This window comes from Ciona robusta, chromosome 11 (assembly GCF_009617815.1).
Source record: "Ciona robusta chromosome 11, ASM961781v2".
Lineage (NCBI taxonomy): Eukaryota > Metazoa > Chordata > Ascidiacea > Phlebobranchia > Cionidae > Ciona > Ciona robusta.
Window position 1 is genome coordinate 7,160,079 of NC_143245.1, and position 15,449 is coordinate 7,175,527.

Below are 15,449 nucleotides of genomic sequence, written 5' to 3' on the forward strand. Positions count from 1 at the left end.
TAGACCCACGACTTACCCAAAGATTAAAGCAAAATCCGGCACGCCTGCCTCGATTTCTATTTTCTCGTTTGAACCGTTGTGAGTGTAGCGGCTGTGTCAACACTACACCAGTAGAAGGTAAACTTCCTGTACACGATTCATGTATGTCGATTAAATCACATTAAATGATCCGCAAGCGCCAAATCGGTTCAGAAACATCTCCACAGCCGCCCGCCCATGATCTGTTTTGCGTCCTGGCTGTCTGTCTTGCTTAACTCTCAAGCTCGGCCCGGATACAAGGTTGTAAATAAAGTTAAACCGCCGTCGAGTTCAGATACCACTTTTGCCACGTATATTTTTAACTTATCGGCACAAGCACTTATTACCTTCTATATATAACTATATGGTGTATACTAGGTCGGGATAACGTGGATAACGTAAACACAAAATATCCCATATTTCCTAATCGTGTTTTTAAATTAACAACACTGTTTTGAAGTCGTGAGAATATGGTAGTATTTAATTCTTTAATTTTCTTTGTTTGGTACCAAATGGGAAGGGAAATAAAAACATTGTAAATCTGATTATAACGTTTAGATTACTATATGTTAAAAGTAGGCTACCAAAATAAAACAGCTTCCGCAAACACAAAGGATCTAGGGTTTAAGCCCCGCGTGAGCAAACGGAAGGTCATGAAAATTTTAAGGCTCATGTAAAGCCGATATGTAATCGTTAGCCGATACATTTGGCAGCAATAATTAACTTGTTTCAAGTGTTTAATGGGGAAATTTATTTAAAGTCCTCTTGCTATCCCATTAGCGGAGTCAATTAGCGCTGCAATGAGCAAACAAATCTTTTTATCGCCTGGTTTGCTTAACTTTCGTAGCACCACCTCGCGTGTGCTTTGTTGCCACAATTCCCTTTCAATGTGAATTAGTCATCGTCGCTTACGTAAAATATCGTAGCTCATTATATTTCGAACCTCATAATTTAAGAGTAATACTTATGTGTTCAGTATGGGCATTTTCTAGAACAGACAGAACGTTTATTTTTCTCGGCATCGCCTTATACAACGATTTGCGTCACAAAATACTGTCTTACGTCATAGCGCGAACAAATAATCTCCGACCTTACCGTCGCCGCTTTCAGTTCATCGTTACGCGTGAGTGAATTTTACCGAAGTGTGTCCTGCATGTCGTTTTTACAACACAAGACCTTGGTACTTGCGTATTGTTTTTGGGGTCCCAGCGGTGGGACCCACGTCATAATTGCGTTCCGTTTTGTGATGTGAGTCACTCTGCATACAATGTGACGATTTAACGTATTCGCCCGCAAGAAAAACTCCGCTTTAGTCGATTACCTGAGCGAAGAAAGATAAATGTTGTTTGAACTCTTCAGAGTCGGATCGTTAAAACTGTTTGTTCGGCTAAGCTAGCACGTCTTATTCTTACGTCACAGTCGGGCACGAAATTTGTTCCGATTCGTATTCCGTCACAGAATCTCGATATATGACGTCACAATTTTTACAACTTCCGGGTAGTTTCTTTATACCCAGATATTGATTTCCGAAAACTAAACAATAAAAATATCAACCGGACCCCATAGTTACAGTCGCTTCCTTTCATATTTTTTCGTTTTGAAAAAAATAGGCGCCCGCCACCCCGGGGACGTTTTATTTTTAGCCCGGCAATCACGACCAGGAAGTCGGCCGATCTCGTTGCCTCGGTCGTGCTGCCAGAATGACTTTCCCGCAGAGACGTCCTTTTGTTTTCAAGCAGTTGAACATGGGCGTGAAATCAAGGCACAATTCGCCGCTCGATATTCGCTTTATAACTCGTATATTTTTAGTATCAAACAGCGATCGTGGCTCTCGATGATTTCGACGATCGTCTCGTACATCATCCCGCGGCGGGTGTCAGCTTTGTGACGTCATAGATAGTGTAGCAGCCCCCGAAACGCGTTATTATCGAGTGACACTTTCAAATAAATCGCTGCACAACGTCATGAGCTAACGACAGGCTTAAGAGAGCGGTTAAAGAAGAATAATAATTAATTCTGTTATCGCGATCGGAGCGTGCGCAAACCGTAGCTTTACCTCTTGTCTGGTTTGCTCACAGGCCAGTCGTATCGTCTGCAACTGGCCTGGCCAAAATCTGAAGCACCCTTGCCCGTCAAGTGAATTTATTCATCGCTTATGCAATCTACGGTTCAAGCGTTGACTCATGGACTGACAGGAAAGATCAAAAAGAGCTTCGAAATCAAAACTTGAACCCCAATGACGTCAACGGGCAAGAAAATACGCCAAACAGTTCGAACATATAAAGCAGGGCGCAGGTGCGCTGCACAATACGTGAGATCTTCAATGTGTAGCCTACCGCAAAAACTTAATTGATCCGTGAGGGTTTGACTAAATTTTGCAGCAATTAGCTGCATCTGCACTTCAGGGGTTACAGGGATGTAGTTCTGTGTGTTCGCTTACCTCAACTATCCCTGTGTATTGTACCACTTATATGTTTACCCCTGATTGATACTGCAATGTTCATGCTGCATATTGTGTTGCAGTGTGTCGATGAGCAGGCGTCACTTTCGTTCCGTTTGGTCATTTTATCTCTTTGAAACCCTAGACTTGTCGCACCCATGCAGTCAGTTCCCAAGCCTATCAATGTGTAGATAAACATAGACACTTGTAACAAGCAACTGATGTACAAAACATTAAATCTTTTGACCGATAGCTCCAGGAACGCCAATGAGTCATTGGTTAGATCACAGCAGTATTAGATAAGCAAGTTACATATGTGGTGGTGTAGAAGTGCGTAGTTGGAATTAAGCAAAACCGAACCTGACACTCAGTTGTACACAGGAACACGTCCACCTTATAATCGAGCGCTTTCTTTTGCGTCATAACATTACCTCTGCATTCAATCATTATTTAGTTGCCGGCCTCAGTGTTTTGTGATGAATTGTTTGTGCGGGTTTTCATTCAATTTCAAATGCAGGTCTCTCGCTGGTCGGGTTTGGACCACCCGGAGTTTTGCTGGAAAGTTTTGTTGAAGTAGACTACGTGACTGGCGCAAGAAATTGTTTTGGGCCGTTTTTTCAAAAGCTGGTGTTTGGTTTCACGCTTATCTCGATAATTATATGGTAGAATATGTTACAAGGTTGCATCAGGTTGAAACGGTCACCGCTGTCTTATATGCTGAAGTAGAAATGAAGGGAAATGTTTCAAGTCAAGTCCATTCAGATGTTGTGGACAAGTTAGCGTCAAATGTAGAAGATGGAAGTTACTTCATAATCCTTAGTGTGGCACTTAATCGTGTTTCACGTAACAAGATCAAGGTATTTTTAACCAAAACGTGCGAAGTTGCCGACACTTACGAGAGCCAGATGCCAATTTTGATAAAAAATAGGACTTTTCTCGAAACTAACTGACAAATAACGTTGGTCATTTAGTGCGGCAAGATACATATATTACTCCCGCACATTAGGGCCGCACATAAGCAAACTAAAACCGCTACGATCCGAGGGGTGAAATTTTCTCTCATTTACTGCCGTTTGTTTCGCATATTTTATATCAGCGTGGTGTCTACACACCTCATGAAATTTTCTCCTTGCTTTAGTTATTCGCCATCGAGGCACAAATTAATTAGGCCGACTCTGCGGCTCTCCTTGTTGAATAATATCCAGTTATAACGAGCAGACTTATAGCTCACACACCCGGCCTGCGGTCTGCCTTTCGTGGCTCGTCACTCTTATACACACATTCGCAAGAAGGTTTTTTATAACAATGCTATAACCAACCCAAATTACTGTGGGGGATTAATTTGTAATAAACCTTATTTCGCTTGCCACAATCACGTACATTGTGCCACAGTAATGTAATATCGTAGGATTAAGTAGACTACTTTAAACATGCCGCGTGTTAAAATGAGTTGTAAAACGGCATTTAAATTCAGGTAAAGCTCAGTTAGGAGTAAACTGCAAAGATACAAGTTTTGAGGAATATGAGTTGTAACATATTTGAGAGTGTGAATCAGTTAAATCACTAGAAGAAAATTAGCAAAAACACTTTACAGGTTTCTTATTTGGGGCAAGACGGAACTGTTATAGGTTTTGGGTTGTTACTTATACATTGTATGGGTTCTGTGGTGTATTTGAGCGTTTTATTAATAACCATTACCGTGGTATGTGTGAAATAACTTAGCGGTCGCCAACTTACAATGCATCACATTGAAATATTTCGGTTTCTCGTCGGTATTTTCTATACCTAACGTAAGGTTTATTTTGTGCAGCGCTTGTGAAACGCCGGGAGAGCGAGGACGGCTTGGAGCAGAGAGGGTGGGAAAAAAAGAGAAACCCGCAACAAAAGAAGGAAGGCGCCTTTAATAAAAGGGAGAGAATGTAGAGGTTGCAGTCGATAGACAAGGACGCGTTGTATTGGTGCAGAATGAGTTTTATTTTGAGCTCATGTTCATATAATGGTTTAAAGACTCGCTGTACAGCCGTAAAGTTGTTAGGTATTATAGGGCAGACTACAGTGTTTAGGAATCTTTCAGCGCATAAGTGCCGGCTCTTTTCATGTAATCTGGTTCTCATTTCGTGGATATATATTAGGGTGTGCCGGGCGCCACACCGATGCTCGGAATAAACGATTCAGCTTCTCCGGTATATTTAAAGTCGGTGGATTCAGAGCGAATTGTGTTTGCCGACATCTATTCCTATGTGTGCCCACTGAGCCGGGGAAAGCACACAAACCACCGATTTGGAACAAGCGGTTATGTGTTATACGTAAAAGCTCGGAAACGGTGCGGTCAGCGACAAAAGGAATACGTAAGTTTCTATTCGTGTGCTTGCAATTGACTGAAGCGCAAATGAATGGCTGATTGTTAGTTGAAACGATTTAATCTCACCGTAATCGCGTATTATACGTTCGAAAGTTCATCCGGTTTTACGACTTGGATCCCACAATGACGTCATCATATGCGGTCACCAATGCTCCAACCTTGCAGCCTCGAGGCTTCAGAAAACAGCGCCGTTAATTCTGCTCTGTTTACTGCTGGAAAGAGTGCCAGCCGTTTACGCAGCGTTATCGCACAATCTCTACTGGATGGCTTAATGCCTTGATCGCCAAGGGCAAGTAAGATGGCGTTTGTTGCCTTGAATGTGTACGAAACATGGCGTCTCCTATTATTTGTCAGCGACCGGATTTTGGGCACGGATCGTCGCTTCCGAGTGATCACAAACAAAACCGCTTGACACATTAACCGGTTACGTCATTGCGGTGGAGTCGTAACGTTTCGTGCGAAGGAAAATAAATTAACCGTCACGTCGCATGGAAAGGTTAAAAATAAAAACGAGTTTATTAGTTTATTTGCGTTCAGCGTAATTAACGTTTATTGCGACGCATTCGGCCTTAATTATTTGCTAACAATGACTAATTGTCAAAAATCGACCTGGTTTCCACTTTCACGGCTCGTTATGAAAAACGCGAGACGGAAACTCGCGATTAATTTAGTAAGAATTTGAACAGAGGCTGCTTCGTGTATGATGATGATTGTGTTACTGTGGTACAAAGGTGTCGGGGGGTCGACTTTCATGCTGGAAATCGTTTCGCTGGCCAAGTACACAGGTGCCGCGTTTAATTAACTTTTCCCATTGTTTTCTCCGTTTTCGCTTACGCCTGACTACAAAGGGGTTTTGACAACTATCGCGTATACGCTTTGTAAGGTTCGATATTGTTTTGTTGCGCTGAGTGGTGTCGGTATCCTACCCTCATCAACGGATGTTTATCGTGTACGCTGTCGCTTAAGTTTCGCCGTTAAATCTAAGTTAAGTCAAGGAAAGGGAAATGGGCATGAAGCCGAACCGAGCAGTAAGTTGTTGTTTTGATTATATCCCCCCCCCCATCTAGGCTGACATTACTTTCATTACAACCGCAGCAAGTTACATAAGCGCTGGGGCATCGAGCGTTCTGCTTGGCCGAGCTTGAATCTGAGTCGACTGAACTGAAGGTAAAACAGTTCGGCTAATGGCGTTTACCACAATATTGTCTTTGTTCTCCGTTAATCGGGCGACCGAGTAAGCAACTTTCGAACGCCGCGGCGTCTTTGAAATTGATCCTTCACGAAACTTCGTTGTGAAAAGAGCTCGCTGGCGAATAAAGCGAGTAATTATGTCTTTACTATCGGGGCGACGTTTTAGTTTTTGATGTTTTGTCCATTTGATCAAGTTAATCTTAATCGGGTTGTTGGCGAAGGGAAACCGTCTCTTCAATTTACAACTGTCACCTTATACTCCATAACTTTGCCAAAACAATTGACAAGGTGTGTCGTTGATAAGGGATCGGGTTTAGTCATCACTTTATAGGAGCAACAAACTTCTTATATTTCAATTCTATTTTCAGATTTATAGCGATAGTGTTACTGTTGATGGTTATTAAGTTTGGAACTTTACTGAACACCTGATCGCATTTAAATAAATTATTTATGAAAGCTTCCAAAGACAACAGGCTACACAACGATTTCTAAAGCGGCATTTCGTGCCAAACGCAAAGAACAAACAGTATGTCAATGTTAAAAATAGTTTTCCTTTTCGTATTTCTGAGTACAGTGGGAGCAGGGGATGTTGGAAAGGATGTTGATTTCGTCATCCCGGTAAGGATGGAAGAGGATTTGAGCAGAGTTGCAGAGTCAAAACATTTTAAAAGCCGTCACACCGTGACGCATGAAACAACATCAAAACACAACGTTCACGAGGACGAGTTCATGAGACCTGTTTACAAGATCCCAGCCTTCGGTAAAGATCTACTTGTAAGACTGGAGAAAGATAACTCGTTGGTCGCCCCTTCTTTTACAACGAGTTACAGCTACAGCAACGAAACTGTCAACGATATGAATACATTCAAGCAGCCTCTTCTACGACATTGCTTTTATAAAGGAACCGTCCTGGGCGAGCCAGAGTCTCAAGTAGCTTTAAGCATCTGCGACTCCCTTACCGGGTCCATCTACACAGACAGCGCTCACTATATGATCAAACCAACCAAGAACGCCCACCTGCCGAACAAGGCTTACCATTCGGTGCACAAAAGGAGTGTAGGACGTTGGAGGCCGGAGATTGAAGAGACACCTCACTGCGGAGTCCGAGATACAAAACACGAGTCAACTTACGAGAAGACATTTCTTAACTCCCCACTGGAAGAGCTTGAAAATATGGTAAGCCAATTGCTCTTATTAAACGCGCATTTAAATGCAGTTTTGTGTGATTTTTAAAACAACACGAAATAACAACGACGCTTATCTTTCGCAGGTATCCAAAATTACAAACCGTGTTCGTCGCTCAATTTCGACTTCGGACAACTTCAAAGAACCTGTGGTGGCTGAAGGCGTTCGGGCGAAATCGCGGTCGAAGCGCGCGTTCGATTCACAACAGCATTACATCGAAACGTTGGTGGTTGCTGATGCGAGCATGGTGGAAGAACATGGGGATGACTTGGAACATTATATTCTTACTCTAATGATGGTTGCCAACCGTGTGTTCTCACACCCCAGTCTTGGAAGCGCTATTTCGATCAGCGTGGTTAAGGTAAGGGTCACAAGTTTGACTGATTTTAAAAGCGTTGATGATTCACTGGTTTAACTAATGTTTATTTATAGATAATGGTTCTCCATGAGGATTCAGACGGCCCTAGAATCACACAACATGCCCAACACACACTGCGGGAGTTTTGCTCCTGGCAAAAACGACACAACACACCAGATGATTCAGATCCCCAGCATTATGATTTAGCAATACTACTCACCAGGACAAACCTGTGCGGGGACACGTGCGCAACTCTGGGTGAGTTCTTTGATCTTTGCGTTAAGTTGCGTGGGGCGTGCATCTGTCATAGCTTGGTATTTGAACCGGCAGTCATCTATCGACTTAAATTATGCGGCGACCTCAAAATGTACGGGACAAGTAATTTAAAGGAGTGCTGGAGGTGTGCCGGCCAAAAAGATTGCCTTAATGTCCGCCATTTACTAAACAGTTAAACAGATCTGGTTCTGCAATCACTCAAAGGCGGTGACAATTTTATAATGATCGGGAAATGAAAGAAGTTAAATTACGTAAATCGCGCTTTGAGGCGATTTCCGCGTATGCCTCGAAATTTTGCAAACTCGGCAAGCCAGCAGAGAAAAGAGGACCTTTTTTGGCAAAGGTCACTCGCGTCTCGTTGCAAGACAGCAGCCATTATCCTGCTGTTTGTTTTCGCTAGCTTTATCGTGTACAGCAATCGCGATCTTACCTATGCCCCGATTATACTGCTTCTAGCAAACCAAGCGGATCGCTGGCTGATGTTGGTAGAGCGTGACTGTATCGTGCGCAACCCGTCAGGCTTAAGTTGCTCGTATCTTGCCCACGTATGAATGCATTTACGTGTCTTATGTCGCGAAGTGGTTTCATTTGGGAAGAGGTTTTGATTGAAATCTGTTCACTGGCGTTCGGTTAGCGATTGGGGTAAATTTATAGTAAACGTGATTTAAATCTTTTGGCATTTTATTGCGCATAATGTCACTTTTGTTTGATCGTGAATTGAGATACAGCCGAGCTTAGTTTTGTTGCGGGCGAGACTATCGAAAAAAACGAACAATGCCCGCATTGTATGGGCGTCTGCCGCAGGGCAAAAGGCGCGTGGGATACTTATAAGGCGATATCTCCAAAAAGCGACGCTTCTGCCTCGCTTACCATTTAACCCGCTGCTAATTTCGGGCCTCCAAATAAATTGTAGCTTCAACCATCGGTTTAATTGTTAGATTAACAGGATGTTTATTACAATTCACGTTTATTACTTAACCTACCACCCCAGGCACAGTGTGGTTTCTTACTTAAACTGATTTGACTTATTCGTCACCACCTAAGATCAAAGCTTCTCCCTGCAGGCCAATTATCACCGAAAATAGCTAGATAAACATTACAAATCAGCTTGTGAGGTCACCTCTTACGTAAATGTGTCGTTTCGAGTCCTTTCTAATCAGTGACAAAGCTATGAGTGTTTCCTTCAGCCGCCTGTTGCTCCGCTAAGCACCAAGGCTGGAGGCTTCAGTCTAAGTACACGTTTCCTAACGATAGTGGGATCTATTGAAGTTGGCACTCGTACAGTTGAGTACCTCGGCAAAGCAAACCTATTCATAGCCGGCAGGGACGTCTGAGTCGCATATCCAAGCGACTTGTTGTTTTAGTAGCCATTCTATTCCGAAGTTTACGTAAGCATAGAATCGCAGCTTAGGTTCAAAAGCACCCTCAGCCCCCATGGTCCATTCATTCATGCTAATTAAACTTAAACGTACAAAGCCAATCTGATTGATCTACGAGGTACGAATTATTTTGATAAGCACCGAGGCGCCGACCCAGCGTCAATGTATTTCGCAAAACATAAACCGTTCGTGACTCGTAAGCTGCTTGTACGATCCGCCCTGTTGTCTTTGCTCATTCTTAAAGCGTCAAAGCACCGCCCAACAATGGCTTTTCTGTATTTTTGGCGCTTACGTACGTCCCCAACGTGCCAATACAACCGTGATATATTCATTACCTTCGCTTTATAAATCGTAGGCCGTGACCAAAAAAGTCGCTTTGAAATACGTCATAATCGGAAATGGACAGTTCGTATAATAATATGTTCTGCCATGAGCCGACGCGAAATTACACCGACATCACCTGTAACTAGTGCGATTAAGTTACAGCTGAACTTACGATCGTCGTGCGGTTAAATGCAGCTCAACAATGACCACATACGTTGTATATATAACCATTACGTCATCGTTTCCAAAAGTAGTCACCTGGACCAATCTTACAACGACCGAGCTCGCTTAGAGCGGATGTGCGGAAGTACGGTGTGGCTGCGATTTACGGGGAGCGAGAATAAGGCTTCTCTCTTTCGTCGTGAGCTGGTCACGCTCCGCAATTCCGCGTTTCCTAAACGTAATTGTACGGTGTCTTTGATCTAGGAGCGACTGAGGCGCTCTGACATTTTGAGCGGTTGCTCCTAGGCATGCGCGGTGATTCATCGAATAACAGCAGGGATTGTTGTGTCACTTGACGCTCAATTGGAGCATTGTGTCGTATACAGTTGAAGATAATGTCCCTCAACTTGCAACTTTAACGTTTCAGGTTTAGCCGAAGTCGGAACAATGTGTTCGAGACGACATAGCTGCGCTGTTATAGAAGACGACGGTCTTTCTGCTTCTTACACTATTGCACACGAGGTAAAATAAATAACCGAGATCATAAACGAGACCGCATGCACACACAGCGTGTGGTATTGTATACAACAGAGAATAACGAGCGGCTTTTGTTTCAAGGTCGGACACGTGCTTAATATGATGCATGACGACAACCGACTTTGCCGAGCCAACTTCGCCAACATTGATTCAACGTCCCACGTTATGAGTCCAACCATGGACCGCGTCGACAGCGAGCAACCGTGGAGTTTATGTTCGAAGCAAGCGCTCACCGACTTTCTGGAAGACGGCGGTGGTGCATGTCTATTGGATCGACCCCAGGAACCACGGGTAAGTTACGGCGTGAAAGTTTTCAAAAACATGATGACGTTACGAAGTCGCGGGTTTCGGTTTTGCTTTGTTTATTTTTCTTTGCTACAATAAAGAGCCGTCCTGACCGCTGTCGTCACAACACATGTACACAAGCAACGCTCTTATACCGAATTAACAAGCTTAATCTCGCATTGGTAGCAACCGGCATGCGCTTATCAGCATCAACCGGCGCTACCGAAACCGCTTAAACTTCCGCCTAACAAGAAATAATCTTAGGTTCTCTAATACTGCTTAATGGGCATACAAAATAAAAACCACATTCGTCATTGATAAGGTTCGAAAACCCGATTATGAATTTGCGTGACGCTTGAGAACCAGGTCGGTTATCGCACTAGAGTGATGCTGCTCAATTTATTGCGCACAATTGGGCTTTGTTCATTATAGCTGGGTCATTAAGTGTTTCGGCGAGCAAACTGAAACCAGGTTAATGTGTAACTAATAAACGATACTTGAAGCAAAGGCTGCAAAACTGATTGCTTTGACAGTTTACTTAAACGTGTTGTAAACTTGTTTATTAACTGGGTGTTATTGCCAGGTTTATCCAAGCCAATACCCAGGGGCCATGTATGACGTGAACGCGCAGTGCAAAATGGCTTTTGGAGAGGGTGCGGTCGAGTGCCCTTACATGCGAGAGTGCGGGCGTCTCTGGTGTCAGTTTCCCACTGGATCGTAAGTTTTAACTTTCTCCTTCGTGCGTAAATTGTCCCAAGAACGGAATGTTAAGCGAAGTTGCTTTTATACAGGCGAGCCAACCGATGTCATACCAGGAGTTTCCCAAGAGCTGATGGCTCTAACTGTGCGGCTGGTATGCATTGCATGCAAGGACGATGCGTGGCCAAAGTCGCCGCTGTGCGCCCGGTAGACGGACATTGGGGCAGATGGGGACACTTCGGTGCCTGCTCGAGGTAGGTGGATAGAAAATACAAATTACACGCCTAATTTCCGGCTTAAACTCATCTCATGTATCGCTACTCAGGTCATGTGGCGGCGGAGTGCAAATGTCAAGCCGTCAATGCAACAATCCGGAGCCACGACACGGAGGCAAATATTGCATCGGTTCGAGGTTAAAGTTCAGCAGCTGCAATACAAACCCATGCCAGCCAGTCGCTGGGAGGCCCGTGCGTGACTACAGAAGTGAGCAATGCGCTACATACGATGGCCAAAGGTTCCCACTGCTTGGTGTTCAAACCGCTTCGACTTGGATGCCGAAATATACCGACATTCACACGCGAGATCGTTGCAAACTTACCTGTCAATCAGTGCAGACGGGAGCTTACATAACTCTTGCCGACAGAGTGGTCGACGGCACGAGGTAAGATTCGCCTCATTTATTTACAACGATTGCCGCTGATGTGAATGCAATTCATCATAATTTCATATTTTCTGCAGATGTGGACCCGATACAACCAATGTTTGCGTTCATGGGCAATGCATGCCAGCAGGATGTGACGGAATTCTTGGATCCAAAGCAAATTTCAGCAAATGCGGCGTGTGTGGCGGCAGGAATTCCGATTGCAAACGTATTCGAGGTAGGTTATTGGACCCCCTTGTTGTTAACACGCTATTGGCCTTGAATTGGCACGCTAGTACAACTTTACTACCCTTTCCTGTTCAACAGGCAAATACAACAAGCGAGTCGCCGGCTATAACAACGTAATAACCCTTCCCGTCGGCGCGGCCTCGATCAAAATTGAGCAACGCGGCTTCCACAATAAAGTTTACGACGGAAACTATCTTGCTTTGAAGAAACCGAACGGCCAATACATTCTCAACGGGGCGCTCATACTCTCAACGATAAAGAGGGACATAGAAGTGAACGGTAAGTTGCCTTCAATCCATACGATGTCGTGGGTTGGTGCCAGTTTCCGTAACTATCATGATCTATTTTTAGGCACCGTACTTCAATACAGCGGTGTTGATGTTCCGAATGAACGGATACATGCTACCATGCCACTAAAAGAGCCAATTACGGTTCAACTACTGAGCGTTGGCGTAGCTGGATCAAAACTTTTGCCTCCTAGAGTTAAATACAGTTATTATGTGAGCGCTCCTAAGCGTCGTGCTTCGCGGAAAAGCAAAGCCAAAGTGGTGAGTCTATTTTTAACTTAAATTCGCCTCGGCAGACAACGAGATGTTAAAGTTTGTTTTGCTTTCGTAGCCTTCCTCAAGATCTGCAGTGTCGGACGGGTCTTTGGTTAACCGAGGCATTGGTCGCCGGATAAAGTCGCCTTCCGCAACACCTGGTTCGAATCATGGCCCACCACGTTGGGTGACAGGGAGATGGAGGAAATGTAAGGCTTACGGAAAGCGAAAGTGTGGCTCTGGGTGGCAGAAAAGAAGTGTCACGTGCAAGCAAGGGAAACGACGTGCAAGAGGGTAAGAGAGAAGTTATACTTTTACATTACATAGGCTTATCATATATATGTATATAGCTTGCGGATTAAACGCTCAGAAGGTGACGTTTAAATATAACTGAAACGCTTCGGTTGATTAAACACTATAATCCCCACCAAAAAGTGAGGCCGACTGTACACGATTGCCGCATACAAGGAGTGTATGTAGATTACTTGACACCGGTTGTTGTAAAATTTAAAACAACACACACGCATGGCGAGGCTTAGATTTCTGAACGTACATCCCAGTTGATACATGTTGGTTTGTTTGTTACGAATATTCGTCCAGGCGACGAACAAACGATACATCCCCTGCTGACCAACAGTCGCCCAACTTCCGAAACGAAAGCCGCTGTGTCGCACGATTGCTATTGTTTAGTCATAAACGACATACGCAATTACGCCACCTCATAGAACAGTTATGTTGCTTTATATTGGTCCCATGGTGTTACGTTTCATGTCCGACATAGAACCCTACCCAAAGTAAACGAAACCTGACGCGATACTTCGATTCGGACACGTTATGAGAAATAAGGTCGAAAACACTTTGGCGCAAAACATCCGTGTTAGGAAAGTTATTTACAAGATCATTCTCTCTGATCGTGCAGCAACGCATTCCGGGCTCGCCCGCTGATACAGATATCGTATAATTGCGTTCGAAGCACCAGTGAGGATAAGACGAACTCTTGGCAGGAGAAACGCCATCTTATTTTCGAGCATTTGAAGTGGACGTTAATACGCAGATTACACGAGACACAAAAGATCCTTTGAGCACCACCGCTCAATTATTTCGTGATAAATTTCCATTCGAACGAACAATTAACAGATTTGTAGCGCAAATCGATTCTAATACAGCGATTATTCTAAAATCGCAGATCAGCGCGCTTAGACAATGCCTCGTGAACCGCCCATTATGCAACCCGCTTTGCCTAATATCGTGCTTGAAATTTCGCAGCATACCCTGTCATTAGCTGAAAATAAATTCGGAATTTCTAATTTTACTTATTTTCCCAGGTGTACCGGTAGTAAACCCTTCGACCGCCTTCCCTGTTTTATCAATGCTTGTCCCACCGTCTCCACTAATGGCCGAAGAAATCACTCTGGCCGCTCAAGACCCAGTCCAACCGAGCGACCAATTTGGAACTCAGGATCATGGGGTCCGTGTTCAAGGTCTTGCGGCCTTGGTACAAAAATGAGGTTGGTCCGTTGCCAAACCAGAAGCGGCCACGTACTCTCTGAATCCCGCTGCGAAGCTGGAACGCGGCCGTCCGAGGCTCACGGCTGTAGGCTTAGGAACTGTACGTGAGAAAGATATTACGACTGTTGTCCCAAAGGGGCAATTTCCCCGCTAAAGGTGCGAAGCCGGTCACGCATAAGGAGACATGGATAAGGCACTTAGGAGTAATGGATTCAACCAAATGTCACTGTGATGTTTCTTTTTGTACTTTTTTGATCTTTTGCGTAGATTTTCCTTCGCTTTGTAAACACATACACAAACCCTCTTGTTGTTTTTTTTTTAAGTTCGTTGTCCCTAAATCAAAGCCAACTTGCGTGCCCATTTTCCGTACTATGTTGATATCCCGAGGTGTCCGTTTCTTCAATAATTTCAACTTGATGAAACCAATTAAGTTAATTTTAAGCCAAAATATCTTATTTGTAAATATTTAGTTTCCAATTCGTCTTTCTCGGTCGAATTTTGTGGGCGCCATCTTTTCTTCTTTTTGATTTTTAAATTATTTATGAAAATATATTTTCTTTAGAAATATAAACTTAAAATACCAAATCGTCGTTCACTGTCATTGGAGATATTCCAGGAATTTTAGTTCCCAGCCAATTTCATGAGAAGAAGTAAATAGCGAGTGTAGAGACCCCAGGAGAAGCCCATCAGCAAAAATAACAAATTAGAATAGACTTGCCGGGCAAGGTTACAGACTATTTATAACTTCTAAAATATCAACCCTTCGCCGTGTCACTTTGCTCTTGAGGAGTCTCACCCATAAATGAAATTTTGTAAACAAATTCCGCCTCGATAGGGAGGCCAAGAGGAAACCAGGCTTATCCGCGGTTAAAATGTGGTGGATTGCAGATGGAACTTCGAAGTGTTTTGGCTCCTGACATACCTTTGGTTAATTTCGGGCAGAAAGTCAACGAACGTGGGTTCCCACGATCATGCTTCAGGCGCATCCTTATTGCGATAGTGGGTCAACGGCCATTATCGTTGATTCGGGCACTCCTTGCTCCTCGCCTTCGTACCTCGTTTGCTGCATTTATCAAAATGTACGGGAGAAAAACTGTGTGCCTATTACGTGTCTTTGATGGAGCTGTTTAATTGGTATTTGGTATACATCCACATATATAGATGCCTTGAAGTTTCATTTGTTGTTAAACTTGCCAGAGGTCATTCTGCGCACAACTAATAACTCTTGATGTGGATGAAGCAAAATGTTGCGTGGGCTTGGCGGTGGCGAGATGTAGCGAACGAAGTAATTTT

General features: G+C 43.8%; 1 protein-coding gene across 1 annotated transcript; it reads left to right on the plus strand.

Annotated features, from left to right (window-relative positions):
* Positions 1–6,379: 6,379 nt before the first annotated feature.
* Positions 6,380–14,741, plus strand: LOC149728934 (A disintegrin and metalloproteinase with thrombospondin motifs 4-like). Its single transcript, XM_089887754.1, has 13 exons — positions 6,380–7,187; positions 7,282–7,557; positions 7,629–7,812; positions 10,123–10,217; positions 10,314–10,523; positions 11,101–11,234; positions 11,309–11,470; positions 11,542–11,877; positions 11,955–12,094; positions 12,184–12,384; positions 12,457–12,653; positions 12,724–12,941; positions 13,973–14,741. The coding sequence occupies exons 1-13, from the start codon at positions 6,540–6,542 to the stop codon at positions 14,262–14,264; spliced, it is 3,093 nt and encodes a 1,030-aa protein (XP_089743880.1). The 5' UTR covers positions 6,380–6,539; the 3' UTR covers positions 14,265–14,741.
* Positions 14,742–15,449: the final 708 nt, after the last annotated feature.

Excerpts from the sequence above, each read along its gene's own strand:
- LOC149728934 (XM_089887754.1), top strand. The coding sequence starts at position 6,540 with ATGTCAATGTTAAAAATAGTTTTCCTTTTCGTATTTCTGAGTACAGTG. Across the intron at positions 12,095-12,183 it reads CGATTGCAAACGTATTCGAG|GCAAATACAACAAGCGAGTC; the intron begins GTAGGTTATTGG and ends CCTGTTCAACAG. Across the intron at positions 12,654-12,723 it reads GGAAAAGCAAAGCCAAAGTG|CCTTCCTCAAGATCTGCAGT; the intron begins GTGAGTCTATTT and ends TTGCTTTCGTAG.